The sequence below is a fragment of the Mya arenaria genome, chromosome 14 (genome assembly GCF_026914265.1).
Source record: "Mya arenaria isolate MELC-2E11 chromosome 14, ASM2691426v1".
NCBI classification, from domain to species: Eukaryota; Metazoa; Mollusca; class Bivalvia; order Myida; family Myidae; genus Mya; species Mya arenaria.
Window position 1 is genome coordinate 7,569,345 of NC_069135.1, and position 27,606 is coordinate 7,596,950.

The 27,606-nt window shown below is 37.4% G+C and overlaps 1 protein-coding gene across 2 annotated transcripts; it reads right to left on the reverse strand.

Moving 5' to 3' along the window:
- Nucleotides 1-377: 377 nt before the first annotated feature.
- On the reverse strand, nucleotides 378-27,253 carry LOC128217642 (titin homolog). 2 transcript variants are annotated; one of them, XM_052924923.1, is made up of 26 exons: nucleotides 26,556-27,253; nucleotides 22,193-22,275; nucleotides 16,918-17,019; nucleotides 15,738-15,797; nucleotides 14,126-14,206; nucleotides 13,839-13,890; nucleotides 11,686-12,621; nucleotides 11,324-11,408; nucleotides 10,479-11,144; nucleotides 9,753-10,085; nucleotides 8,805-8,921; nucleotides 7,777-7,887; nucleotides 7,442-7,500; nucleotides 6,550-6,644; nucleotides 6,254-6,301; nucleotides 6,019-6,055; nucleotides 5,504-5,560; nucleotides 4,780-5,070; nucleotides 4,361-4,489; nucleotides 3,995-4,107; nucleotides 3,667-3,741; nucleotides 3,451-3,536; nucleotides 2,920-3,136; nucleotides 2,434-2,587; nucleotides 1,865-1,988; nucleotides 378-1,602 (listed from the first exon to the last, which is right to left on the reverse strand). In XM_052924923.1, the coding sequence occupies exons 1-26, from the start codon at nucleotides 26,698-26,700 to the stop codon at nucleotides 1,530-1,532; spliced, it is 4,329 nt and encodes a 1,442-aa protein (XP_052780883.1). In that variant the 5' UTR covers nucleotides 26,701-27,253; the 3' UTR covers nucleotides 378-1,529. The 2 variants fall into 2 exon arrangements, with proteins under 2 accessions (XP_052780883.1, XP_052780882.1); XM_052924922.1 differs by lacking the exons at nucleotides 22,193-22,275; nucleotides 26,556-27,253 and adding an exon at nucleotides 17,400-18,575.
- Nucleotides 27,254-27,606: the final 353 nt, after the last annotated feature.

Genomic DNA, 27,606 nt, shown 5'->3' on the forward strand with positions numbered 1-27,606 from the left:
GCAATGTCGTCCCTGTCCCGCCCCGTTATACGTCAGTGGGCAATGTCGTCCCTGTCCCGCCCCGTTATACGTCAGTGGGCAATGTCGCTCCTGTCCCTACCCATTATACGTCAGTGGGCAATGTCGTCACTGTCCCTACCCATTATACGTCAGTGGGCAATGTCGTCACTGTCCCTACCCATTATACGTCAGTGGGCAATGTCGTCACTGTCCCTACCCATTATACGTCAGTGGGCAATGTCGCTCCTGTCCCTACCCATTATACGTCAGTGGGCAATGTCGCCCTGTCCCGCCCCGTTATACGTCAGTGGGCAATGTCGCTCCTGTCCCGCCCCGTTATACGTCACTGAAAGAGAACACTTTAGGAACACACCAACCCTGTTTTCCAAACTTTATTCACTCTCTCATCTCTTTATATTATGTATAAATATGCACAAAATCAAATAAACAGGGTACTACCTCTAGAAGGCCTACTGACTGTTGGCACAATGTGGAATACACCTGGGATTCGCAAATCCTTAACAAGAACAAATATGTACAATAGCACAAACTACATCTGACATGAACCTTTTGTAACTTAGTTCAGAAAATAAAAGCTTACAACAAATATGCAAAGCTGAAGCCTCAAAATCATTTGCACCAAAATCATTTGCACACAGAAGATGCATGCCTTCAAAAACAGTGGCTTATTATAGTGCACTTTCTACCGTTGATTGTTATTTGAATGTATAGAAAACATGATACAATCCTGCAATCTGTTTTGTTTTTAAATGTACCAAACATTATCATCTTTGAATAAAGTTACATTGCGTGGGATATCCCACATGTCAAATAATAAAAAATAAAAAATTGTTTGTTATATAAGTTTTATATTCATGTACTGCATATGATAAATTAATACCTTGAAATAAACAGGTCATAATATTGGTTGAAACATGAAATAGCTACATCCATAAAATGATTTAAAGCGGAAGAGACTGAAACCAAGAATATATTATGGAATGAAATTTGTTCAGATTAATAATAGCTACACATTGTATGTTCCACCGTTTCGCATAATGATCATGCCGTTCTTGATAACGTAAGGGTCCTTCCCTTTCAATATCGAATTCCGCATGCTCAATGCTTGTATAATAAGGATGCGATGCGCGTATGCTTTAACGATTGTTAAATTTAAAACAATTAACAATCCTTGATATAAGGGGTACTGGCAGCTGGCTATGGCAGCTGGAGATGATCCTTAGCTGTGTACTGCAACATGTCTTCTATGAGAGCCATTGATTTGCTCTGTGTTAGGTGTTTTCTACCCAACAATACCATTAAAACTAGTTAACAATAAATATATACTTTGCACAATAAAATTATTGGTCTATATACAAATAGTTTATGGAACAAGTTCAACGCCGTATTTGTAAAGTATTACGATAAGTGTATCCCAAATTAAGCAGTTGCTTAGACGTGTAGTGTATACATGTGTCATTTGCGTATCATATATCAATTAAAATCCTATCTACTGAAGTTCATTGGTGTCAAGACCAGATCATTGGAGGCGGGCTGTCAGACTTGATGTCTATATGCTCCTCTTCTATCATCTTTGGCAAACTGAAATTGCAACACATTACATTCAAGAACGGTCAACAACTTAATTAATCAACTTCAGCTTAAATTTACCAATGCACATACATGTTCTTAAAAGTGCAGACAAAGCTCTGTTTATAACGGTTTACTCATAGTCCCAAGGAGTAAAATGCATTTATTGGACCAAGCATTTTCAAGTTTTCCAATATGACCAAATGAATACACTCCTCCTACAAGTAACGAATGCTTTAAACAAAAGACATAGCAATTGAAGAAGATGGCATACGTGGCGACTTTCTCCAGCAGCTTCCTCTTCTCATCCTTAAGGTCATCCGGTTTAATCTTTCCATCCAGAAGGTCCTGTGCCTGGGACCGCAGTTGGAACACCGAGGCCCGATTCAGCGGGTGTCCTAAGGAAAGGGAAATAAACTTGGCTAATTAAGCGTGTGTACGGTATGTAGGGATTTTGCACAAGTATTTTCCTTTTCTATTTCTGAACTGCAGCTTATATTAAATTCTTCGAAGTTACGTGTAGCTTGACTTTACTCACCCCTTTGAACATGTGGCATGCGTTACCAACAATCAGGGCTTTTTCATAACGGTGTCATTACCCTACATAGACCTAAAGTCTTTCATTAAGCTTATCTTTATGCATATAGTAACTTACTAACGGTTTCAAGGCAAAACATCGTAAGATCAAGACTTTTAGTGAAATAGTATCTAGGTTAAAATTTTAAATGAATTTTTAATCACAAAATCAAATAAACATTGGAACAAATGACCCATCCCGCCCATGATTATTTCGTGATGTGTAAAAAGCCTTGATGAAAACACTTAGCACACATCAGCTCGTACCTAGCGGGTTCATGTCCCTCTGCCTGTGTCCCCCGGACGGCTTGCGCATCATGTGGTCATACTTGTCATCGCGCATGTCCAGAGGATTGTCCACGATGTTTTCGTGCATCGATAGGAATAGGGGTACGTAACACAAATAATCCAGGAATGATATCTGGAGAAATAAATATTAAAACATTGTTGTAACGTTGATCTTACCCCAAATGTTTTATTCGATATGGACCAATTTCTAGACTTGAGCATTCCTGTTCGCCTTTTTACATATAAATCCAACATTAGTAAAGGAATTTACATACGTTTCTAGTAACTTGTTTTCCAATCCTTATTCTTTGTATTGTTGTTAAAATAACTTGTATATGCAAACTTGAAATAAAAATACTGTTCAAACTAAATCCAACATTTTTTGCGTTCTCCGCTTTTTCATTTTGTACAATTATCTTTTGAATATTACAAATCTGTTTTTATTACAGTTAAGCATTTTCCTACCTCCAAAAATGCGTTAGGCTGCAGCCTATCCATGATGAAGTCCTGTTGTTTCCAGTTCAGCCCTCCGGCAATCAGCTCGATCCTGAGTGATTCCGCCTTGATGAAGTTGGCGTCACGGTCCGACTCCGCGTTGCAGTAGAACATCGCCTTGTACAACTCCATCTTGCGCTGAATGTCCAACAAGTCGCTGATCTCCAGCAGGTACTTACTCAGGGGACTAAAAGGGAATGAAGGGTGCAATATGTGCCTAAGTGTTTAATCTTTCATAAACAAAAAATGAAAAAAAAAAAAAACAATGACAGATATTACTAGTTGCCGTGTACAATAAACACACACGACATATAATTGAACAGATTGTATGAAATTCAACTCTAAAGTTTATGTAACAAATTTGATGTAAGTGCACATTGTTTACAACTTTGTGCCTTCGACAATTTCATTTTTTATTCAATATCTTAAGTAAAACTCTTAAAATAAAGCAGAACGAATATTATAATTGGGAAATGCAAACGAAAATGTAACAGCACTTACTCCATCTTGGTCACCCTTTCGCATAGTGCCGTGATAACGGCAAACATTCTAAACGTAACTTGGGACGCATCATCTATTTTCAAAACCTAGAAAAATATATTTGTTTTAAAAGGTTTACGTTAACGATTGCGTTAAAATGGTTCATGTTATATGCTAATCAATAATAAGATCTTTAAATCAATCGAACCCATTGAATCAAATGAGCCTCTTATCTACCTTAAAAACGTATTCAAACTGTTTGTGTGTCAACTGCTGTACACTTGGCACGCCTTCCAAAGCTTGTCTCGTTTCCTAAAAATGAAAGAGTGTATTGTACATGTGGCTGCCCGTTTAACGCTTCCATATTTAGACAAAATTTCAGATTTCAAACAAATTCTAAACATAAACTCAATAATGTTCCTGGAAAGATTGTGTATCATAATATACCTTAAATTAATTAAGCTGTTACATTCAGTGATACAATAAATTAAGAAAGCAAACAAAACGCCATGGTAATCGCCTTTGTTAAAGCCATGGTTATCGGTTTTGACTTGAACGTTCTAACCTTTGCTGATATGACGGTGTTGAAATCGTCATCCTCGACAACAAATGCCCTGGCGTAAGTCTCGATAAGTCCGGGGTCGACTAGTTTGTAATGGGTAAGGAAATCTATATCTCCTGTAAAAAAACAATGAACGTATACACGTGCATTCAACTATCAGTCAACCGCCCATAGCATTTTTAAAACCGTGGGCGGTACTTTTATTGCTTAAAATATCTGACGATTGTTTCGTTACTCACGCAAAGCCATCACTGCACCAACAATCTCCACGACTTATTGACATTGATCTATATCTATTATCATGATTTTATAAACGCTATGAGATATCTCAAAGCCATGCGATACGACAATGAAAGAACGGTGTTTTACCCTTTTCATCCAGGTCCTTGGCATAGTCATCCTCCTTGAGTTTGCTCTGTTCCAGGATCTTCTTCATATGGTCCTGCAGCTTCTTGCCTCCACGCTTCCATACAACGTTCACCTTCTTGATTCCCCGCACTGCATGTACACACCGCGGGTTATGCATTGTAAGTATGTTTTAAACATATCGTAATTGCATGCCTATGAAAGGCTGCATGTAATTTAAGCAATGCGGATTTAACGTCTCCTTGCCGAATGCGTCCATTAACAACAATCTTATCAAACTAAACTGTAATCGCGATATGCTTTTTATGTACCCAGCATTGAACCCATTTACATGATATGCATGTTCGAAATGCATGTTTAGGTTTTTCATTGCCTTCTAAGCCAAAAACTGAGTTTCTACTGATTAAACTACAGAGACTTACATGTAGTGACGTCCAAATCCTCGTCGTTGGCTAGATCATCCGTGTTTGCATCACTTCCAAATTCACTAGCGCGCTTTGTGGGTATCACCTTGTCTCCGTCAGTTATATGTATGTCCCCTCCAAATCTCTCCTTAAGTAACCTGGCGATTTCTTTCTTATCCAGTGTGGGGTCAATGCCCAACTTGCGTAGATCATCGTCCGTGAGTTTGGACAGGTCAATCTTTTTCTTGCCATCTCGGAGACGAATCTTGCCGTCCGCTCCTACTTCAAACTGCGCATCTTCTTCACCACCTTAAGAGAAAGCTTCAAAATGTGACTTGTTTTTAGTGTTCATATGGTTTGTCCACTTTCAATGGCTACATTATGACCTATGCCAAATTTCTCGAAACTTCTTAAGTCCCGTATAACAAGATTAAGCTAAGCTCACTAAGCCAGACCCCAACGCACCAACTAAGCGGTGTAAAGGAGGAATTCGGAACTCTGTAGGGGGTAGTCTACCCTCACCAGTACATGACGTGTTAAGCCAACGATAATCTTACAACGTTAGATGCATTAAAACGATGCGCAATATCAAAGAGAATAAAAAATGACATACATAATTTATTCTAAATTAACGATTAAGTAATTTTATAAGATAAAGGCAACGACGTCATGACGTTGTATTATGAATTATAGTTTCTCTTCACGAAAGATGAACAAATCGGAATTGATTTAAAATACAAACCTCCGAACTTCTTTGGACTTTTCTGTCTTTTAACAACTCTGACATTTCCATCTTCATCTGTGACAAAGAGTTGCATATGTTATACATTTCATACATCTATGTTCAAGGGATAAATATGTTATACAATTCATTCATCTGTGACCAAGAGATGAATACATTATACATCTGTGACAAAGATATGAATATTTAATACAGTTCATACATCTGTTATTTAAATAGTGTTGTAATAAAGTACATGTACAGTCAAAACCCGTTGGCTCGATATCGCTTGGCTCGATTTCCTCGTTGGCTCGAACTGGATGTAAAATACCGATTTTGATTAACTCTTTGTAAGCATTACCGCTTGGCTGGATATACGCGAGGATCGAATTACTTTTGCCGGTCCCTGCTATATCGAGGCAAAGTGTTTCGACTGTATTAGTAAACACGCACTTAAATACAGTATTTTTGATACCCCTTAATTACTACTATAATTATTAAAATTTCAAAACACGTGTAACAAACCGGCTCCTTACCATATTCATAGTCGTATTCCGACCCGCTGTCGCCGTCCTGGAAAAACACAAAATAATCTCTAGACCTAGTATTTAATTTCAGAAATTCGATTTTCAACTTGTGAAAAGACTTATTTGTGATCATACTTATATATTATATATATCATATCGTATAAGATCCTTACAAATCTCACCATTGGTGTTTGATTGATACGTTTCTAGAACAAACTATATATGATAAAGACATAATGCATACCGCTCCTTTCTTCTTCTTTCTAATCACTCTTCCTTGATCATCATATTCCTAAAACAACACATGAAAACATGTTAAACGCCATAAATTTCTTGCGCTTTACTAACCCTATGTGTTGTCACAGTTATATAGTAAAAGTAAATGCAACAATGTTCCATCAATATACACACATTTCAGTTTAATGAACTATTGTGGTTTATTTTATTGCCATTTCTTGTTTAACCAGACAAAGAACAAAGCTAAGACATGTTGTACTGTCTTTCCTGAACAAGCAGTCTCGAGAGGAAATGTTTACTCACATATTCGTAATCGTCAGGCCCAGCGTCTCCCGGTCTGTGTGTTTTGTTTTTACCCTTCTTATTAATCTTCTTCCCAGTCACCGGGTCGTACTCACCTATAGTTTCCATGAAAATCCGGAATTAATACTTTTATTTACTGTATTGGTCAAGAGCATGTCTAGTTTGATATAATTTTTAGTGTCTATGAGTCTCTGTTTGAGAGCTGTTACATGTAAAAAGCCGTTCTTTGTTAATAAAGCAGGAGAGTGAAGCAACATCTAGTTATTAGCTACTATGTCAAGCATCTACAAAAAATTCGGATCAAAGAAAATAACATATAAGTAAAAATGAAGTTAGACACTTACCACACTGCGGCTAGCCTCTACCAAGACTCTGCGAAACAAGCAAAAAGCAAAACAAAAACGTTTTCGGCCATCTGTAAGCGCAAAATCTATACGGTAAAGCGGTTATTTCGTGTTAAAAGTAGCAATAGAAAACGGATCTAGTGTTAAACTGTTAATTCTGATCTAACATTAACAGCACAAGACAACATCTTCATCGTGCGGTTATTTCCTTTTTTTCTTGTCAGAGAAAAGCTTAATAGATCAGAAATGGACCACAGATCTAGCAACAAAACTGTAGCGACTGGAACACACTCGGACAAACACAATCAGAACACAAAGCATAGACCATGCATATTAAAGTTATGAATTCATGCCCTTAATCTATACGTATTGCAAACACTATTTTATTGAATTTAATATGATCTAGATCATAAGTAAAATATACCTTTCCTTATGTTGTTTTGAAGAAACAAATCATTCTTAAATATTTTCTAGGTTTGCATTGTTCGTCACAATTCAGACATCTATTTAAGTGTGATTGGCATAATAATTGCAGTAATGTGACTTACTCTCGTCGCTTTCATCGTCCCCTTCATGGCCGTCCTTCTTCTTCCGTTTTCCCTGCTTCCTGAAAACAGCAGAAAAGGTTTGCAATGTCTTAAACAGCTTGTATATTAATATTCAATTAACAAATGCATTATTAATACTTCTGAATAAAGTGACTGTTGTGTTCCTGCAACCTTCCAATTCTGAGTTATAGCATAATTAAGTGCATTCACAAACGCTTACTATCAACATTAAATGCTAGTGTGACCTAGTGTGCCTGAACGCAGACTGAACGAGCGAAAGACGCATGCAGTCAAACCATGTGTGAAAATGGAAAAAAAAAGACTTATATATGTACACGAGCTCGCTGATTCTGACGGGGTTTCCCTCCGAGTCGACAGTCCAGTCACTGGACGGGCTTATCAGCCCCTTCTCACGGAGGTCCTGGAGGATCTTCTGCTTCTTAGCTCTGAAAGCGAATTCAGGCTTAAGAGATCGAAACGTACAAAAGTGTTATTCTGAATGTTAGTACTAGGAGAAAATTTTCGTATTACAACTCATACCGTGCCTTTATTGCATGTTGCTAGATAATGGTCTGTAAATTGTACCATTCATATGGTACCCTTCTGAAAGATGATTTAAGGATAACAATCTTTTTGAAATTTTTTGAATACTTTTTCAACGATAAGTCATATCTAGCCCAGAGTGTAGGATGCTGAATTTGTATGGCATGCCACCACAGAAGTACAAACTTTATTTCCTTCATATTACAAACATACTGTATTATCTTAATGTTCCGTATGAGAAAGTCATACAAAATAATAATTTTGGTAAATATACACAGAAAATGCACATGTTGAAGCATCCCAATGAATGGGAAATCATTAAAAAAAAAACTGTTTATATAAACGCGTATGCTTTGGCCAAACTGTTCTAGAGAGTGCTGAGAAACTGATACAAACTATTTGATTTTTAAACCTCATTTACTTTCAGGACGAAAATATAATGAGCATACTAATCATAGTTAATAAAGTTGAACAAGTTATTGTTTTAAATGGTAATGCATTTATTGGTGTCATTGGTGTTCAGTGTTGTTTTTGATAACTTTAATACCAAATTTGGTAAATAAAATACATAGATAATTATCATCCATTATTATATTTTCTCCCTTTGGTCTGCAATATCGAAACAGGGTAAAGGGCAGACAAGTTGGGTATAACAAATATATAAAATAGTTATATTAGATATATCCTCTATGTTTAGTTTTTCTTATAAATGAATGTTAATAAAACGTGAAATTTGGCCAATTACTTTTTGTGCTTATCGCGTTTTAAACATGTGTTTATTCACGAATATATATTTTGAATAAAGGTCATGGGAACTCACTCTTTCTTGACTGACTTCCTGACTGGTTCTCCCGTGTCGGAGTCTATGGACCAGTCACTGCTCGGGCTTATAAGGCCTTTCTCTCGTAACTCCTGGAGCTTCTTCAACTTCTTTAACCTGTATATATGGACAATACATATATACTTCCTTAAGGACCAGTTTCTGTACACATGGGCGAAACATATTTCCTAGGGCTAGTTTCTGACAAAATGGGCAATACATACTTCCAGGGGACAGTTTAAATATGTGTATGTATTACTGTATCCTTAAGCATATTTGCAATCAAGATCAATTTGACACTTTAATGTGCCGAGGTCAAGATAACACTAATAAATGACAGTTTTTACTTCTAATTTAGTTAAAGCTTTATTTCATTTACTTAAAACAGGATCTCAGTATAGCTTGATATTATCTAAACATAGTTGTTCTTCTTGTGTTATATTTCCTATGAAAGCACGAGCTCATGGTGTAGACATGGACCAGTAGAGAATCCAGTGAGGGAGGATTTCTTGGGGGAAAGTCAATATAATGAGCAAATATGTTTAGTCGTTGGGGCGCGCGCCCACAAGGGTGCACCTGCTTGTTGTTAATCAATGCTCCAAATGCACGATCTAACCAACAAAAGGCTTTAAATGTAATAATTTTATTTTAGTTTTTTTTTTAATTCCCTCCTTTTAAGAATGAACTAGCACTGATTCGTACACTAAAATCGCAAACTAGCATCGTGTATACTAGGCTTTGAACTTTGTTATGATGACATAAGGTGGATATATAGAAACAAAACCATCCATTTACATTTTCAAAATGGTTTTACCATTTTAATCTATAAAGAACTGAATGTTTTTAACAATGTAATATGTATGCAACTTAGTCGACCGAAAATGTTCAAACTATAAAAATGCAAATGGATGAGACGGATGCTACTGGGCATAAACAGAGGGTACAAACTCTTTCTGTTTCTCCACCATCAGGTCGTATTTATCCCCGTATTTCTCGCGTCGCCTGGCCTCCCGCGCCGCCTTCCGCTCCGCTTTGCCTTTGAAGTAGGCGGCCTTCTCCTCCTCTGTCATATTCTCCAGGTCCACGTCGTCAGAGGCGGTCGAGGCGTCACTGAAATCTCCCACGTCTTTGAACTTCCCTCCTTTGATCTGGCCAATCTTCTCCTTCGCCTTTGCTTCTGCTTTTGCTTTAATTTTGGCCTCTGTTTTCTGTTTGCTGGTGAGTTTCTGTTTTTTCACGAGCATTTTGCCGCCTTTTCCGTCGGAGACCTCGGAGTAAACACTGGGGTGGGAATAGGAGGACGATAACATTGAGGTCAGAGGAATGAATTATGACATGCGGGAATGGTGTATCAGGAGATATAAACAGATTAATGGGCAATGGGAAAACGTGAACATATCCATATACGATCACGGGCAACTCTACATCAACATGCATTATATGAACTAGCAAAACATGCAAACAGTCTAGATTTCACACATAAAAAGGTAATACCGATAGACAGCTTTTAAGTCCATCGTGACAATGTGGCTAACTAATAATGTCAAACATATTTCCAACTCAACTGTAAGTATAGATTTAGCATTAGTTCATGACATGTTGTCGATTTCTTGATTCTTGCATACTTGTCAATACTACACGTAGCTATTAAACCACGCAGTCCACACAGCTTACCTTTCATCTGACTCTGAGAAGGACTCGGCGTCACCATACCCTATCACATTCCCCTGTGCGTCCCTTATCTTCTTCTTCCTAGTAACCCGGCGAGTTCCTCCCTCACTAATTTCACTGGTGTAACTATAATCACTTCCGCTTCCGCCCCGCTTTTTCTTTCCCTTCTTTTCAGCCTTTGCTTTTGCTTCCTTTTCTTTTCGTTTCTTTTCCGCGAGTCTTCCACCAGGTTTGTCACTGTCAGCACTATGATAGCTTTCACTGCCACTGTAGGTTCCGTCGTCACGTTTACGTCGACGGCGGACATGACGCGTCCCACCCTCACTGACAACACTGTAATAACTATGAGCACTGTTTTGATGTTCACGTTCACGACGTCGCTGACGTCGACGCTTAGCACCTTCCTCATCTTGACTACTATGATACGATTCCGCGTCGCTATACGTACCGTCAGCGCGTTTACGTCGCCGCTGAACGTGGCGTGTGCCACCGGCGCTTACGTGGCTCTTATAGCTGTACTCACTGTCGCTGTCGTTGTTACGCTTGCCATCCTTCCGGCGCTGACGGTCGAGCGCCGTCTCCTCTTCGCCGCCCTTGCCTTTCTTTCCTTTCTTTCCTTTCTGCATAGACGCGATTCCGCTGTCAAGGTCAGATTCATGTCCAATTTTCCTGAAAACAAGTATTGGTAGATTTCTGTTTCGTAAGAAATGTGTTTTTTTGATCGGGCCCAACAGGCCGATACGACTCATAGTAGCATTGATTGAGAGAAATAAACCTGACCAAACTTGAATTCGAAAACATAAGTAATACTATTAATAATAATTGACAATAGAGAGATGGCTTCTTACTTTTTGTATTTCTTTCCTGTAAGAGGGTCCACCACAACTTCATAGACTGTCCCATCCTCGCCGACAATACGCTGACCCGCCTTTGCTGCAACATTCATTTATTCCGTAAATAAATAAAACAAAACATATGTATTAATATGCTCATTTGCAAACAACATGAGGAATTTTAACTAACATTGTTCTTTGCGGATGTTACTTGTTTTTTTTGCAAAGAATACCGTTTTAGCATTACAAATCAGAAAATGACGATCTTCTTTCAATGTTAGGGACTCAGTCAGAAAAAGTTCTTATTTAATTGTTTAAAATCAATCAACACTCTTTTTTAAAACGTAATTTATCACACCAAACTAAACATGTCCTACCCATCTGGAGCTGTGGGTCGTCATCGTCATACACCGTGGACGCCTTCTCCCAGTCCTCGATCTTCTCGCCCGCCCCGAGGTCCATAAAACGTTCCAGGAATTTAGGGTCGCCGCCTGCCGCCTGAAACGCCGCATACTCCTCCTCTGTCAGTAACACCGTCTTCTCGATCAGCCTTCCACTCTTCGTCCGTACAAGCGTCTTGATAACCTTCATAGGCTTACCTTCTGCTTTCTCCCATCCTTCCAACGTCCCTCCATCCTCCCCGAGGTATTTCCCTAAAATTGCATCAGCATCTGCCCCACCGGCCATCAGCCGGTCATACTCGTCCGCGCGAACCATGATCGTTTTCTCGATGATACGTCCACTCTTTGTACGCACTTTCATTTTGATAGCTTTCATCGGTTCCTCGCTTTCCCATCCTTCTATTGTTTGGCCATCCTCCAATGGCAAGTATTTCTTGAGAATATCCGCTGGATTCAACCCTTCCTTTATCATCTTATCATAATCCTCCTGTGAAATCATAATCGTTTTCTCTATCAGCCTACCACTCTTTGTTCTCACATAAGTCTTTATAGTCTTCATCTTCGCCTCGTCCCATCCCTCCACAGTCTCCCCCTCTTTAACATACTTCTTTAACAAGTCCTTAGCATCCACCTCTCCCTTGGTGATCTTATCATAATCCTCCTTAGACACATAGATCAGCTTCTCTATAAGGCGGCCGCTCTTGGTGCGCACGTATGTCTTAATAGCCTTCACTTCATCCTTGTCCCAGGACTCTAGACCCGCCGCCTCATCCTTGGACAGGTACTTCTTGAGGATGTCGGCCGCGCCCTTTCCGGACTTGAACGCCTCGTAATCCTCCTCGGTCAGAAAGATGATCCGCTCAACCAGTCGTCCACTTTTCGTCCGGATGTATGTCTTGATCGCTTTCATCTCTTGAAAAAATTGAAGAAGGTAAAATTAAAAGAATGACACGCACTAACGGAAGACTGACTTACAGGCCGACCGAACGACCTACAGACGCAGAGACAAAAATGTGGATTGTCCATCTCCATCTATGAAGAAAATAATGCAACAAAACACACATTTTATGGAATCATATAGTTGCACAAATTTTACTGAGTCGTAGTTTGCCAAAATCAAACTGCAAAGTCTATGTTGCGCTCTATCGAATTGTGGTTCAGGAAACAATATACGCGTATTCTGGTACATAAATTCCACGAAATTAAACACATATTTCCATCAAATTACAGTTTTTCAAACTGGTATATCATAATGATTGTCAAGGGTGGACATATTTACTATCTTGCATATTTGTTGGACAAAAGTATCCCGTGTTGCTGCGGATAACAGGCTGTCCTTTCACTTATACAATGGAAACTACCAGGACAAGCATAGAACATGTGTTCGAAAATTCAAAACTTAACCCTGCTTTAGAAAACAAGGCAAGGGTCCGAAAGACAATGTACTTGAGACACAAACAAAAACACTACATACAAAAATACAAACACCACAAACAGACAACAACACACATCAAAATAGCTTTACCGATAACTGATTGGATGACCTCTTTGGAACGTTCAGTGAAACAGTGTTCTTTGGAACACTACTGGGGACTTGAATTCACGTTAGTTGTATGGACATAGTGATGTATGTCATTATTTATAAACACATACTTTTTAACTATAAGAGCGTATAAGTATGTTTTTGTTGTCTGAGCAACGTATCGTAGGAACCACTTCATTTGTGATTCTCTTTCATTAAGGGAGATTTCGCAACAACTCCAACTATAACTACAACAACAACAATAAATGTCACGTTTTGCTAAGTGCAGTCAGCTTTCAATATCAGCAATTGTGCAAAGTGCGGATTTACAAACAGAATGGTGTTATATTGTATTTACCACGTCGTGCAGAGCTGATCCCGGACACTGTTTAAAACATTCTATCTCGTATGATTAATTACGAACGTGCATAGTCTCTGCTAAAAGCCAAATTTAACATATAGATATAATAATAGTATAGGTGTGTAATTAGAAACTTCTATACCACACATTTAAATAGCGATATTTGTAAAACATTTATATCTCTTTAAAATACTCTAATTATCTTCTTAAAATATGTAACTTGCATCAATCGCTCGTTTTACATACGTTTTTCTTTGATGGCTTCCAGGCGTTGTTTGGCTATTAACTCTCGTTGTCGCTGTAAATAAAGGGCACCTTTTAATGACAATATTTTACATTCTTACATTTCATATGAACGTCGATATCATATAATAAATTACTTTACATAACACTTGTTACAATATGAGATACATGTTCTACCAGACTCAGTAACGGGTATCATCAGTATCTTCATTTTTTTTTTCCGTTGGATAAGCAGCATGTTAAATATAACATATTAAAGGAATGCCCTAGAACCTCTGGAATATGGTTACCTGCAGTTCGAGTTCCTCCAGCAGACACTTGACGTACCAGTAGCCGTGCCGGTATCCACCACCCACACGGATATACTTGTGCTGAAATACACAAACACTGAATAATCTTGAGGGGAGATTAAAAGTGTACACAATGACTTAAATTATTGGAAATAAGAACAAACAACATTCTGTTTCACTGTTGCCTTAATTTATTTTGATTCTTTGACTTTGCCCACGATGACAAATACGAATTCGTTTCAACTATCGTAAACTGTTGGTTTGGTGTTTGCAATTACACAACACATTTCCATCACAAGGGTCGGGTGTCTGGTTACCGTTCATTAATTAGCATACGCTTACCAGTAGGCGGAGTTTAATATCTAAGCCTACCGTTCAACAACTAGCGTGTGCATATAGAATCATCGCACGTGACTTATTTCAACTACTCCACTAGGGAATGTGCCCATGCGTACATGAGCAGATAAACATACATGTGATATTCATAGTCAATGGTGTTTCAGATATCATGCAATATAAAGACAAACCTCTATATATGAATAATACAATACACATATTAAATTACGCGTAAGGAGAGAATAACTATTTATTCGCAATAACTTTAATATGTTTTGCGCAAATACATAGCCTTGAATATACATTCATCGCTAGTTTCTGATTAACATTTGATCTTTAATAAGTAAATAAGTCTACAACTTTTATCACATTCGGTCTAACATTCTCAATCTTATATATTTATGTTTAATTATGAGTCTAAAGTGTTAATGCAAGAACAAAATGATACTCATCTTCAAGCACATTTCACAAATGACATTACATTTGTTTTCTGTATATGCAATAGCTAAATATTATTAAAATAATGACAAAATACACATTAAAAGGGCAACTTGTAGTTTCCATTTTCCCCATTTTTAATGTTTTGGGCAGTGTGAACGACCAGAAGTATCAACATGTCATCGAAATTGAACGTAAAGTCGGAAACCACCGAAATGGTAAAACACACGGAGTTAATATGACATCGGAATGCTTCCGAATGCATAATAACATTACAGTTAACACACTTAAGTCTCGTGATTATGAATATACATAGCCCGCGCTTCGACTTGTTATGTTTATTAACTCGAGTAGTTGATGCAGTAAATATCACTTACTTATTGAGTACAAACATGAATGACCTCGCCACAACTTTTCGAATCATCTTAAGCTTAACAATCTCATTTGGCTAAATTAACTTAAACTTGATTTATAATATAATGACTAATTTATCGTGATACTCATAAGCACAATTTTTTTCAACTCTCAGAATTATCAAATAATGAACATATATCACAAATGATACTAAAACAAAAATAGTTAACTTAGCGTAATGCTGTGACTAAAGCGGTTTCAAGAAATTAGGGCAACGGATCAATTTCTTGAAAACTCTTAAGTCCCTAAATACGGGATTAAGCTCAGCACATTATTTTTGATTTTGTATAAATTGTGCAATATTGTATTTTTAAAAGAGTTTTGAGTCTTTAAGAGGAAATCGAATTTGAGATAAAGATGATTTATAACATTTGTTTAAGATTTGTTTAGAAATTTGAACCATGGTTGTGTGTGTCTGTCTTACCGATTCGCATTTCTTGTGTGGTATTTTCAACAAGCATTTCAAGCAGTCTTCTGTTGCTGCCTGGAATTAGAGCAATACATGAGCAATTAACGAAATTGTAATGGATGCTTGAATAGATATATAAACGAAATAAAGAGATGGCACGCCCGACTCAAATGTTCTTTCAACAAATATATGGGTATGGTGGTAGTAAGACGTTGTTGCGGGTGACGTAACAAACACGCGGTTGGGTTTCTGCCAGTCACAGTTTAATATCATTGCTAATACATGTTTGGCAATAGTTATGAAATAAGTGATTAAGTTTAAACTTAAGTAGTTCTCAACTCATTTCTCTTGTTACACAGTAGAAACTATGTCGTGGATTAACCAGATTAGTACGATTTAATATTAAATGAATAAATTATTTTCTAACTGAATGCACCCCACGGTCACGATGTCAATCACCCCTGTCGTTCATCTGGTGCTAAAAAGCTGCATGAAAAAAAATGTTTTATGACCTTGGGTACATTTTGTAACAGATCATCTTATTCACTTTAATCCATAACTTGTTGGCCATAATCTCTCACAATTGCAATCGGTTGGTGCAATAGTATGCCTATGACAATGCACACGGTCTGTCTAAACATAGTAACTCTGGGGTCATCAACATATCTGTCAACATGTTTTTGTATAATAAAGAGAAAATGGTCTTATATGATCCTGATTCTTAAAATAAAGAATGACTTATTGTGCGAGGTCTAAAGTGTCAATAGCCGGGATTTCAAACATGATTATCGCTACGAAATTAGTAACGGACAACGTTTCAAGAATAAGTCATTTTACATGATCGGAAATCCAACCTATATTCACTTTAAGCTCAGAATGGCATTCCAAGAGATTTTTTTCTCAAAAAATAGCTGTTTTTATATTGGTCAACATGATTTATTTGTAGCACAATAAGCTGTACCAGTTAACAGCTTATGGAATATTGTTTTTCGTCATTAAGTGTCTGGATGATAATCTGTATCGAAATGTGTCCGTTAGTTTCTTTGCCACATCACTATATAAACACGTTCGAGCTTGTTATGCATATAGACTTATAAAACCAACTATGAATCAAATTTATTGAAGAAGTAAGAAATCAATGAGGCTTTCATACTAAAATTTTGCTCATTTTCTTTCCATGTGCTTCTGTACAAACCTTAGGAAGGAATGGCGAGTTAGCACTGAGGCGGGTCCGCAGGTCCGGTGTGCTCCGGTACTTGGCCGAGTAACGCGCGTGGATCTCCGAGTGCGCCCGAGACTGAAAGTAAACGCAAATTTGGTAGGGTTATTTCACTAAGATGCTTGTACGTAACACCTAAATAATTTATAGATGGAGATATTTGAATGCGTGGAGCAGCAGGTACTGAAATGATTAACACCATCGCACATGTTTCTCTTGTTCATTATGTTAGGAATATAACATTAAGCAACTGGCATTTACCAACCATGCCGTACGCACTGGGTGAGGCCTCTATGTATTTACAAAGGTCGTTGTTTAATGTAGATATATATTCGTTCAACTACAGCATGAGTTTGCCACGTGTTTATTTTCTAAGTCCATTGAATACATGCCCTGGTTGATCAGCGGCTTATGGTTAAACATAGTCAGCCTAAATGACAACAAGAAAGTCTGCTAACCACTTCATCCATGCCGAGAGATTCCCGGGCCATACGTTCCAGCACGCGGATATCCAGCGTCCGGCTGCCCCACCCAGGGGCAGATAGTTCTGTAGACGACGCTATATCCTTTGTCCACGATATCTTCCCCACCGCCGACATCGCACGGTTCTTTTCTATTTCTCTTTTCAACTCCTTCCGCCTCTTTCTCTTTGCCTCTCTATTTGTCTCTTGAGATTTTTGCGTTTCTGACTTTATGGATTCACTTCCCATGGAGGATATTGAGGGGAGTTTATCGAATTTTGAAAGCGTTTCAGTAGTGTTTGTCATTTCTGATCTAAGCGGGCTTATGTAATCTAATTCACTCTGTATACCATTTTCCTGCTCATGCTCATTAATAGTATGTTCTTTTCGAGTTTGTTTTGGTCTGATCGTTCCTTCATTTTGGTCAGGGTATCTATGAGAGCGTTTAGATATTCTGTCCTTTCGTTTCGGTGTATTAGGTGGAACAGGTGCTCGTTCAATTGGGGCGCCGTTAATTGCTTTCTCGATGGGAGTCACGTCCCAATGACGTTTCTTCCAGTCACTTGGCACCACAATCTCTGAAAGAGGCCTTTCTTTCTGCTTTGCTGTCAGTCGGTACTTTGCCTCTGGTTTTGTCAGTGAATCTCGAATGCTCGGTTGCCGTTTGAAGATATTGTTTGACGCAAAGTCTTGTCTATTATACGCGTTTCTTCTTTTAGATATAATTGCACTCAATTCTGCTATTGACTTCTGCGACATTGTTGTCGATTTGAACCTTGGTGAGTCGTTTGTAAAGGATTTGTCTGTTTTCAAGGGCAACCTAGACGAGGCCGTCAGTCTGGTCATTATTTCACCGCTTATCTCGCTCCTAGTAAGTAGCTCAAGTTTCTCCATTTTATGATGTTTAGAAATTTGAATAACAGTATTGCAATTTAGAATTGTCTTATTCATTCAATGTAGCAGATTTGTTTTGTGATATAAAATGATATATATCTGGCCTTTAAATGGCATTTATCTAATTATATACGCAATTTTCGTGATCAAATAAATCCAAATATTTAGTGGTTTTTTAACTTTGTCAATGTATAAAAATCCATTTCAAACAAGTTCATATAGACACAGTTAAAGAAATGCTTTTTTCTACAGTGATAAAAGGCACTGAATTAAATTGAAAAGAGTATCCAATCTTTAAAATTAACATTTAAAATCTCAAATTTACAAAATCAGAAAATTAGTATTGACTTAGATATAAATTTAATATCAACATCGTGCGCCATTTTGTTAATAAAGATAAAAGCTTGCTATCCTAACAATGGTCGTTTAATGCTACGGTAATTATTAATTATATAATTTCAATAGTATTTTAGAGATGGCATTTGTTTAGCCGTCGAGGATGGAAACATTATCTGCCATATTTTTGTTAAAATCGCAATTAAACCCATAAGGTTGCGAAAATTGATCTTAATCCATTGTGATATCAAACATTTTTAATTGATAAGATCAGTTCAGTATGAGTTTTTGTCAAATTGTTGATAAATCAAATACTTCGTGTTTTGAATATTTAAAGTTCGTGAACAGATCTATGTCGTTGTTCTAGCGTTACAGCATTGCATGTCTGACTCTATACACTCGGAGTTAGACTCTTCATGCGTGTCTGACTCTATACACTCGGAGTTAGACTCTTCATGCGTGTCTGACTCTATACACTCGGAGTTAGACTGGTCATGCATGTCTGACTCTATACACTCGGAGTAAGACTGGTCATGCGTGTCTGACTCTATACACTCGGAGTTAGACTCTTCATGCGTGTCTGACTCTATACACTCGGAGTTAGACTGGTCATGCATGTCTGACTCTATACACTCGGAGTTAGACTGGTCATGCATGTCTGACTCTATACACTCGGAGTTAGACTCTTCATGCGTGTCTGACTCTATACACTCGGAGTTAGACTCTTCATGCGTGTCTGACTCTATACACTCGGAGTTAGACTCTTCATGCATGTCTGACTCTATACACTCGGAGTTAGACTCTTCATGCGTGTCTGACTCTATACACTCGGAGTTAGACTGGTCATGCATGTCTGACTCTATACACTCGGAGTAAGACTGGTCATGCATGTCTGACTCTATACACTCGGAGTAAGACTTTTCATGCGTGTCTGACTCTATACACTCGGAGTAAGACTCTTCATGCATGTCTGACTCTATACACTCGGAGTTAGACTCTTCATGCGTGTCTGACTCTATACACTCGGAGTTAGACTGGTCATGCATGTCTGACTCTATACACTCGGAGTAAGACTGGTCATGCATGTCTGACTCTATACACTCGGAGTTAGACTCTTCATGCGTGTCTGACTCTATACACTCGGAGTTAGACTCTTCATGCATGTCTGACTCTATACACTCGGAGTTAGACTCTTCATGCGTGTCTGACTCTATACACTCGGAGTTAGACTGGTCATGCATGTCTGACTCTATACACTCGGAGTTAGACTTTTCATGCATGATTGTCTGACTCTATACACTCGAAGTTGACTTTTCATGCATATCTGACTCTATACACTCGGAGTTAGACTTTTCACTCCGACTTTTCATGCATAATAGTCTGACTCTATACACTCGGAGTTAGACTTTTCATGCATAATTGTCTGACTCTATACACTCGGAGTTAGACTTTTCATGCATAATTGTCTGACTCTATACACTCGGAGTTAGACTCTTTACGCACGTCTGACTTTATACACTCGGAGTTAGACTCTCCACGCACGTCTGACTCTATACACTCGGAGTTAGACTCTTCACGCACGTCTGACTCTATATACTCGGAGTTAGACTCTTTACGCACGTCTGACTCTATACACTTGGAGTTAGACTCTTTACGCACGTCTGACTCTATACACTCGGAGTTAGACTTTTTACGCACGTCTGATTCTATACACTCGGAGTTAGACTCTTCACGCACATGTATTTATAAGCGGTAAAATAATGAGCCATTTCAGAAATCTTTCTTATTCGGAAATCATTGCCGTGCTATCGATGAAACTGAAAACATTGAGATGATGTACCAACTGCCTGCAAGTGCCGTATCCTCCGTGCTTGAAGCAAGCGCTAAAGTCCGATTACATGCACATCATTATGAGTGCAAATCCCATCTACTCGTATTATAAACCCATTGAATTTCCTCTTGAAGAAAAAAACCCGAAAAATGTAACCAATATCCAAAAAAGACGGATATTTAATTAAAGTTCCGTACACAGTGTGCCTTATCATCCAGTGTTAAGGATAAATGTACTGTTTGTTAGATTTGGACATGTCATAAGTCGTGTGTTATTGAACTTTTTAAGGTCTTGTGCTTTTACAGATCAATGATAAGTTTGTACATCTAATGTATTCCTTTCTTCTCTTTAACAATATTTAATGTTATTAATTTTAGGTATTAATTGATAACATATTACTTTATAAAATACTGTCTTAAGGTCAAACGTATTAACATTTGGGTAACTGACACTTGAGGAGCCTCTTCAATATATGCGCCGTCATTTTAGACTTACTTGCTATAACCTTATTCATTGCGAATCAAATCTACGATTGCTTGGAACTCATAGCGTATTTGCTGGGCAAATGAATGTTTTCTAGTCTAGTTGGAAAACATGTTTTGGCGAAAAAGTGAAAAAAAAAGTTTAAACAGTCAATTTGATATTCAAATGACATGTATTGTATCAGTATTATTTTACAAAGTATTGCGTTGAAATTGAAAAATATGATTTAACAAGCTTCATTTACAAATAAAGTTTACTGAAGTTAAGTCTATGCTCAAAATAACATGCGGCATTGAACTTTAAGAGGGTCCCATGGAATAATGATATATTTTGAAAACATGACTGTTCAAGAAGTAAAACTACGTGCTTATGTTTACAAGTGTTTACAAATATTTGAAAAACATGAAACAATCTTTGTACACAGAGTCATTCTGTTAGGACGTTGGTAATGCCAGGTAATCAGTTTGTGTACAACTGTGATTAAATGTCTAACGTTAGAACAAGAAAAAGATTTAATACTGGATACACAATCACAAAACCCTGGTTTAAACAAACATCTTATCGCTAATATAGGAATTGAATGCGCGTCTTTAAAATTTAAAAATCCACAAAGATAATTTAGATTTACAGAACATATTGTTTGTTTTTAGCTTTTGGAGATTTATGAGTGCGAAATGTGACATATTTATGCAATCGTTTCAGATACTCGCTAATGCACAACACTTATTATTAAATAGAGATATAGTTACGTATTGGCCTTCAACCGTTCAAAAACAAACTGTTCAATTATAGATAATTCAACAAAATGTCAAATAGAAGACATAGCATACCAAGTATCCCTTTTTAACACTGGATATAAATCACCCGAACTTCAAAGACTTGATCAAATGACAATCATTAGCTGTCTGATACTGGGCGGTTTTCCCATGTATTGTGAACGCTTCTATGGCTACTTAAGAACATGATGTTCTCTATTCAACAATCATTGGTTTGACTGTCATTTACAGTCTGACATATTGATGCTTAGCAAAAAATGCATTTCACGTGCTTAAGTTAACTCTCATGTAATATGTTCCCTTTTAACATACTCACATGGTACAAATGGTGTTCATCTAATAGTAGTGTGTTACTATTTTGTAATTATAACTTTCAACATTAAACATATATAAATTGAAGTTTTTGAAGACTTTACTAATTATGTGTGTATTGAAGAAACGGAATGCTCGTGCCCTTGTATCTGGCTTACCTTTGCTCGCCTACCGATGGCTGGGAGTTTGCTGAAGGTACGGGGTGTGTGAACCGCCCGAGGGGCATTGAACGTGCACGTGTCTGAAAAAACACACATATTACATACATGTATATATATTAGTGTACAGCATGGCGTGCAACATCAAATGTACTATGTTCTATAGTGTTTTAAGGCAGTTATAACCCGGATGATATTTATTTTTTTTCTTTATAGGACTTAGATCTATATGAAAATAAGGATATAGTGATGTTTGTTTGTGTTATCAATTTAAACCCTGATTTCTTACTAAAACTTACATTATCATAATCTTGCAAAACCTTTGCATTTAGGAACATCCATTTATTTAATTATGTAATAATTAAGACAATTTTTTGTGAAATTGTAATGATCATTATAATTGTACACAACAGGTTTAAATTGACTTAAAATCTTTAGCATGCTCGGCTGTTCAATGAAATTGCAGTTATTAATAACCAGGCTTAAGCATAAAGAATTTCAACATTCGCGGGTGTTTAAAGGTGTTTTTAATTTAGTAATGTGTTCCGCATATCTCATAACAGTTAAAAGCGCTCAATTATAATACCTCACGGGCACGTGTCAGACATTTGAAACACAGCTTGACCGCATATCCCATAACAGGAGTTCAAAGTGCTCAATTATAATATCTCACGGGGCACGTGTCAGACATTTGAAACACAGCTTGACAGCAAATCCCATAACAGGAGTTCAAAGCGCTCAATTATAATACCTCACGGGGCACGTGTCAGACATTTAAAACACAGCTTGACAGAAAATCCCATAACAGGAGTTCAAAGCGCTCAATTATAATACCTCACGGGCACGTGTCAGGCATTTGAAACACAGCTTGACAGCAAATCCCATAACAGGAGTTCAAAGCGCTCAATTATAATACCTCACGGGGCACGTGTCAGACATTTGAAACACAGCTTGAAAACATATCCCATAACAGGAGTTCAAAGCACTCAGTTACAATACCTCACGAGGCACGTGTCAGACATTTGGAACACAGTTTGACAGCATATCCCATAACAGGAGTTCAAAGCGCTCAATTACAATACCTCACGAGGCACGTGACGGACATATGGAACACAGCTTGACCGCATATCCCATAACAGGAGTTTAAGGCGCTCAATTACAATACCTCACGGGGCACGTGTCAGACATTTGGAACACAGCTTGATTAAACAACATTTCTTTCTTGGTGACAGGCGACTGACATATCTCTGATGACTCTATTTAGGCAACTGCCGTATTAAGAAAGTCCACTTGTTTTCATAATGATACACATTTCCTGATTTAATAAACCCTGGCTAATCAAACAAGCAAACATTTGCTCACAGTAGAGATCACCTCCACCAACTTAAAGGGGGTCGACTATAGAGGTCTTGCGCTCCGGAGTTTTTGGATGCTTGTCAAATTCCTTAAACTAATTTGATACTAGTTTGTATGCTTCTAGATGTATTAAGTGATTTGATATAGTTAATTAACATACATTCATTCATTAGTTTATTACGGAACTATTGATGAATGTGATTGCCTTCAGAACAACTTCAGTTTACATAAATTCGGTGGGCTGCCTGTTAAAACATAGATTGCCATATAATTCATATGTGTAGTTTTATTTCGTTCTTTGATTAACACTTTATTGTCCCTCGTTTCATATTCTGATTCATATCGGCGACATTTAAGATATTGAATTAATATTTCATTGTCATTGTGATATTGACTTTTTTATGTAAGTTGTGAACCCAAACTATATAAACTACCATAACGCCTGTTAGTCTCTAGATAAATGCTATAATTCTGTTATGTTGTATTTAATCACAGGACAGGCAGTTTACACCTACCAGAGTATTACATATACACTAAATCATAATCCTAAAGGCTTATAAGCTTGTAAAGGTCAGCCCTGATCCAATTTTCCGTCCGATTACCTTCTGACCTGAAAGCTGTACATAGTTCTACTTCTGATGTTGGAAGGCGATCAGAGTTATAATTGTTTTATGAGGGACAAAAGGATATACTTGTGTATTCTCATTACAACAGGAAATGTAACAATACTAGTTTCATCGTCTCCATGTTCATAAAACTGGGGCCATGGTCGATTGTTCTTTTATGTTTCTAGACGATAGTCAATGGTTCTATTGTGTTCCAATATATATATATGCATGTGGTATATGTCGTTCGAATAGCTATAATGAGTTCCTCCTTTTCACAACTATGCAGTGGTCATTCCGTCTTAGAGAACTTAACAAGAAACCATATATTATTTTTAGCTCTTATACGTCTTAATTTTGTACAAACTAAATTTATCCGCAAATAACTCAGCACTTGTGTATACTTTCATGTTGGAGATCACCTAAGTGTGTCTATAAACTAATATGATCGAATCTAGACGAGTTTGTAACGTTGTATTCCGTATTATTCTCTTTCAAGTGGAAATCAATGTCATGAATGAAATCAAACGGCCTTTAATTGATAGAGTATGTCACATATTAGACTCCTTCAAATGACAAATTACAAAGGTGAGAATGCATGGGTAAACACTTTAAACAAAACGATACTTGTCTTCGAATTACCACAAACTGGCTTTTTTATAGATAAGAAAATTGTTGACAATATACAGCTCTTGAGAAACTGTGGTATGAAACTTTATACATTTCATTTAAGGTTGAGAACGTGGAAAAGCAGTAAGAATTCGAAACAGAAGTAAACATTATGCTCTCTGCTTATATTTTAATCATTCTAACCATATCACACATGTTTTTTTTCTGTTTAGTAAATTACAAACATGCATACTTATAAACGTGATGAAATACATAATTATTGTATAGCAGCGAGGGTGAAGTATAACTGCATGCAGTTGATGTTGATTGTCTGTGTGATTAAAACCTTGAATAAGGGTCTCCCATTGAAATCACTATCTGAAAGATACCTCAAAACAAAAAACGAGGCTTTAGAACTAGATAGCAAGCTTGCACTCGAATATGGCAGCTTTATATTTGCCTGGTATTAAAGTGCGTTTTAACACTTACAAGTTGACAAGCCACTTTGATTTGTTGCAAATTGACTCTTCTCTCTCGGTTCAAGAGAGTATTCTTTTTCAGGTCGATGGAATTTATGACTGATATTCGAGTTAAGATATTTATAAAATGACTTCCGTGTATTCATGACCATCCAATATAGAATGATTGTCGTCTGGTAACACTGAAAGATGGGATAGTTGTCGTCTGTTAGCATTGGAACTTCTCCCCATATACCCGATATATACCTTTGATGATATTTCCCATATGGCAGTCTTGACAGGTCTCTTATTCAGCAATTTATGTTCATAACTTCGAATAACATTAATATGTTACAATGAAATCCGTTTACTTAAAACCACAAAATGTAATTTTATTCTGCACATAATACCGTAAACATAGCTTGATATAATGACAAATGTTGACATGATCGTAGGCCATAGATGTCTGTAATATTTGAAATTTCTTTTAAAAGAAGTAAACATGCGCGCAAAGTATTTACGACTTCAAAGTAGAATCAATATATTTGTAAAAACTGTATTTTGTCCGTATGCAATATGGTCACATGAGTAAGATGAATGGATGTTAGGTTTATTTATTTCCCGGTGATTGAATGGCCAGTTTCATAAAAGGATTTAAAAATCATGTTTTTATTCATGAATCAAACCATGATTTGAAATGTTGAGTGCCTATTTTGAATACGAACATTGCAACGCATACTAAAGTAAGCTGATAAATTCTGCCATCTGCATGCCCATCACGTTACCACTGGTTACATGAATTGACGATGGGTAGAGAAGATCACCAGGTCAAAACTAACTTAATTTTCCGGACTGTACAGTTCTCAAGTATTTCTAAATCAATGCAAACGTTCATTCCCTTTAATCAATTATTGAAATTGGTGCAATCAATAACCGGTGCACGTATGTTTCAGTGCTCATTCGTCCTAATTCCCGCCGCCGGGGCAACCGTCTAGGCACGGGGAAATTCTGCGCAGTTGGAGCCGTTTGTTTTCCACCTTAACGAAAGAACCGTTTACATGGATAGACACTAGCAACACGGCCTACCTCTTACAATTCGGCGTTATTTTGTTTGTCAGCAACCCATAGAATATCACATTTAAGTCAATCAGATACTTCCTTTGATCACACGCCTACTTGGATTAAAACACGTCCATTATAATTACCCGAAATGATTTATTTCATTAAACATATATTGAAGCTGAACATCAAATGAGTCACGTGATCTTGGAAGATACCATGAATATGATTGTGGACAGAACTTCAAACATATCCGAACACTATCCGGTGACCTACCGTTATATAATGGTGGCAGGAAGGTGGAGGCCGTGGAGCCGGCGTCACTACTGCCACTGCTGGGTCGCATCATGTTCTGCAGATTGGGCATGCTCTGTACTGTCGGCAGCCCGCTCCTGATCGGCGGGAGGGACAGCCCGCTCATTTCCAGATTATATTCTCTTTCTTTGATTTAATTAACCAGTGCTATTTTTTTCTAGTTACCCGCGTTCATTACGCCGTCTTTGCCATGTCATGGCTACTAGCCGATGTATGTGCTTAAAATGCTATCAAATACGACAATTTCACTTCGCGTGTTTTTATCTTTCGTTTCGTTTAGTATTCCAACAGGTATGCAAAAATAACATCACAGTGAAATAAGAGCTGGATCTCTTAACTCGGGCGGTGAATTAAATCCGACCAAAGTACCTCGCAGACTATCCAAGTCTAACGTTTCGATGAACAGTCAGAAAAATTATCTGGTTGGAATCCAATTTGTCAAAATAGCCTTAAAACAATAGTGTATTGTAACCGAACACACGTAGAGAAGTCTTTCATTTTGATCACCGGTTTATTTTACCGCACTGCAGGCTGTATTGTGCGTTCCAACTATATAATCACAAATGTAACAGATTCATATTAGGTGCCAATCAGCGAACAATGTGCCTGAATATCAGTGTAGCTATGATGTGACCGTCTTAAGTTAAAGCAATTCCCTATCGTCTTATCGGATTCAAAACTGATCGAATGATATCCAACCTGAAACGCTGGCACATATTCTTTGAGCCAAAGTTAAAGCTACCACGTCATGTCATTCAAGTAAACATTTTAAAAACATATTTTATAAATAAAACAAAACCCAACATATTTTTATAGTCGAAACTATAATGGCGTTTATAAAGATTAAAAATACGTGTTTAAAATTATACTTGAATTCATTATCCCTGTAGTGGGCAGATAACCCTCAATACAGTTCCTAGTTAAGTTCATTAATGTTCATAAAGGTATTGGCAGTGCTCATGGTGCTGAAAAAGACAAAATGATATCAAAAATGTAAGCAGTACGATTCAAA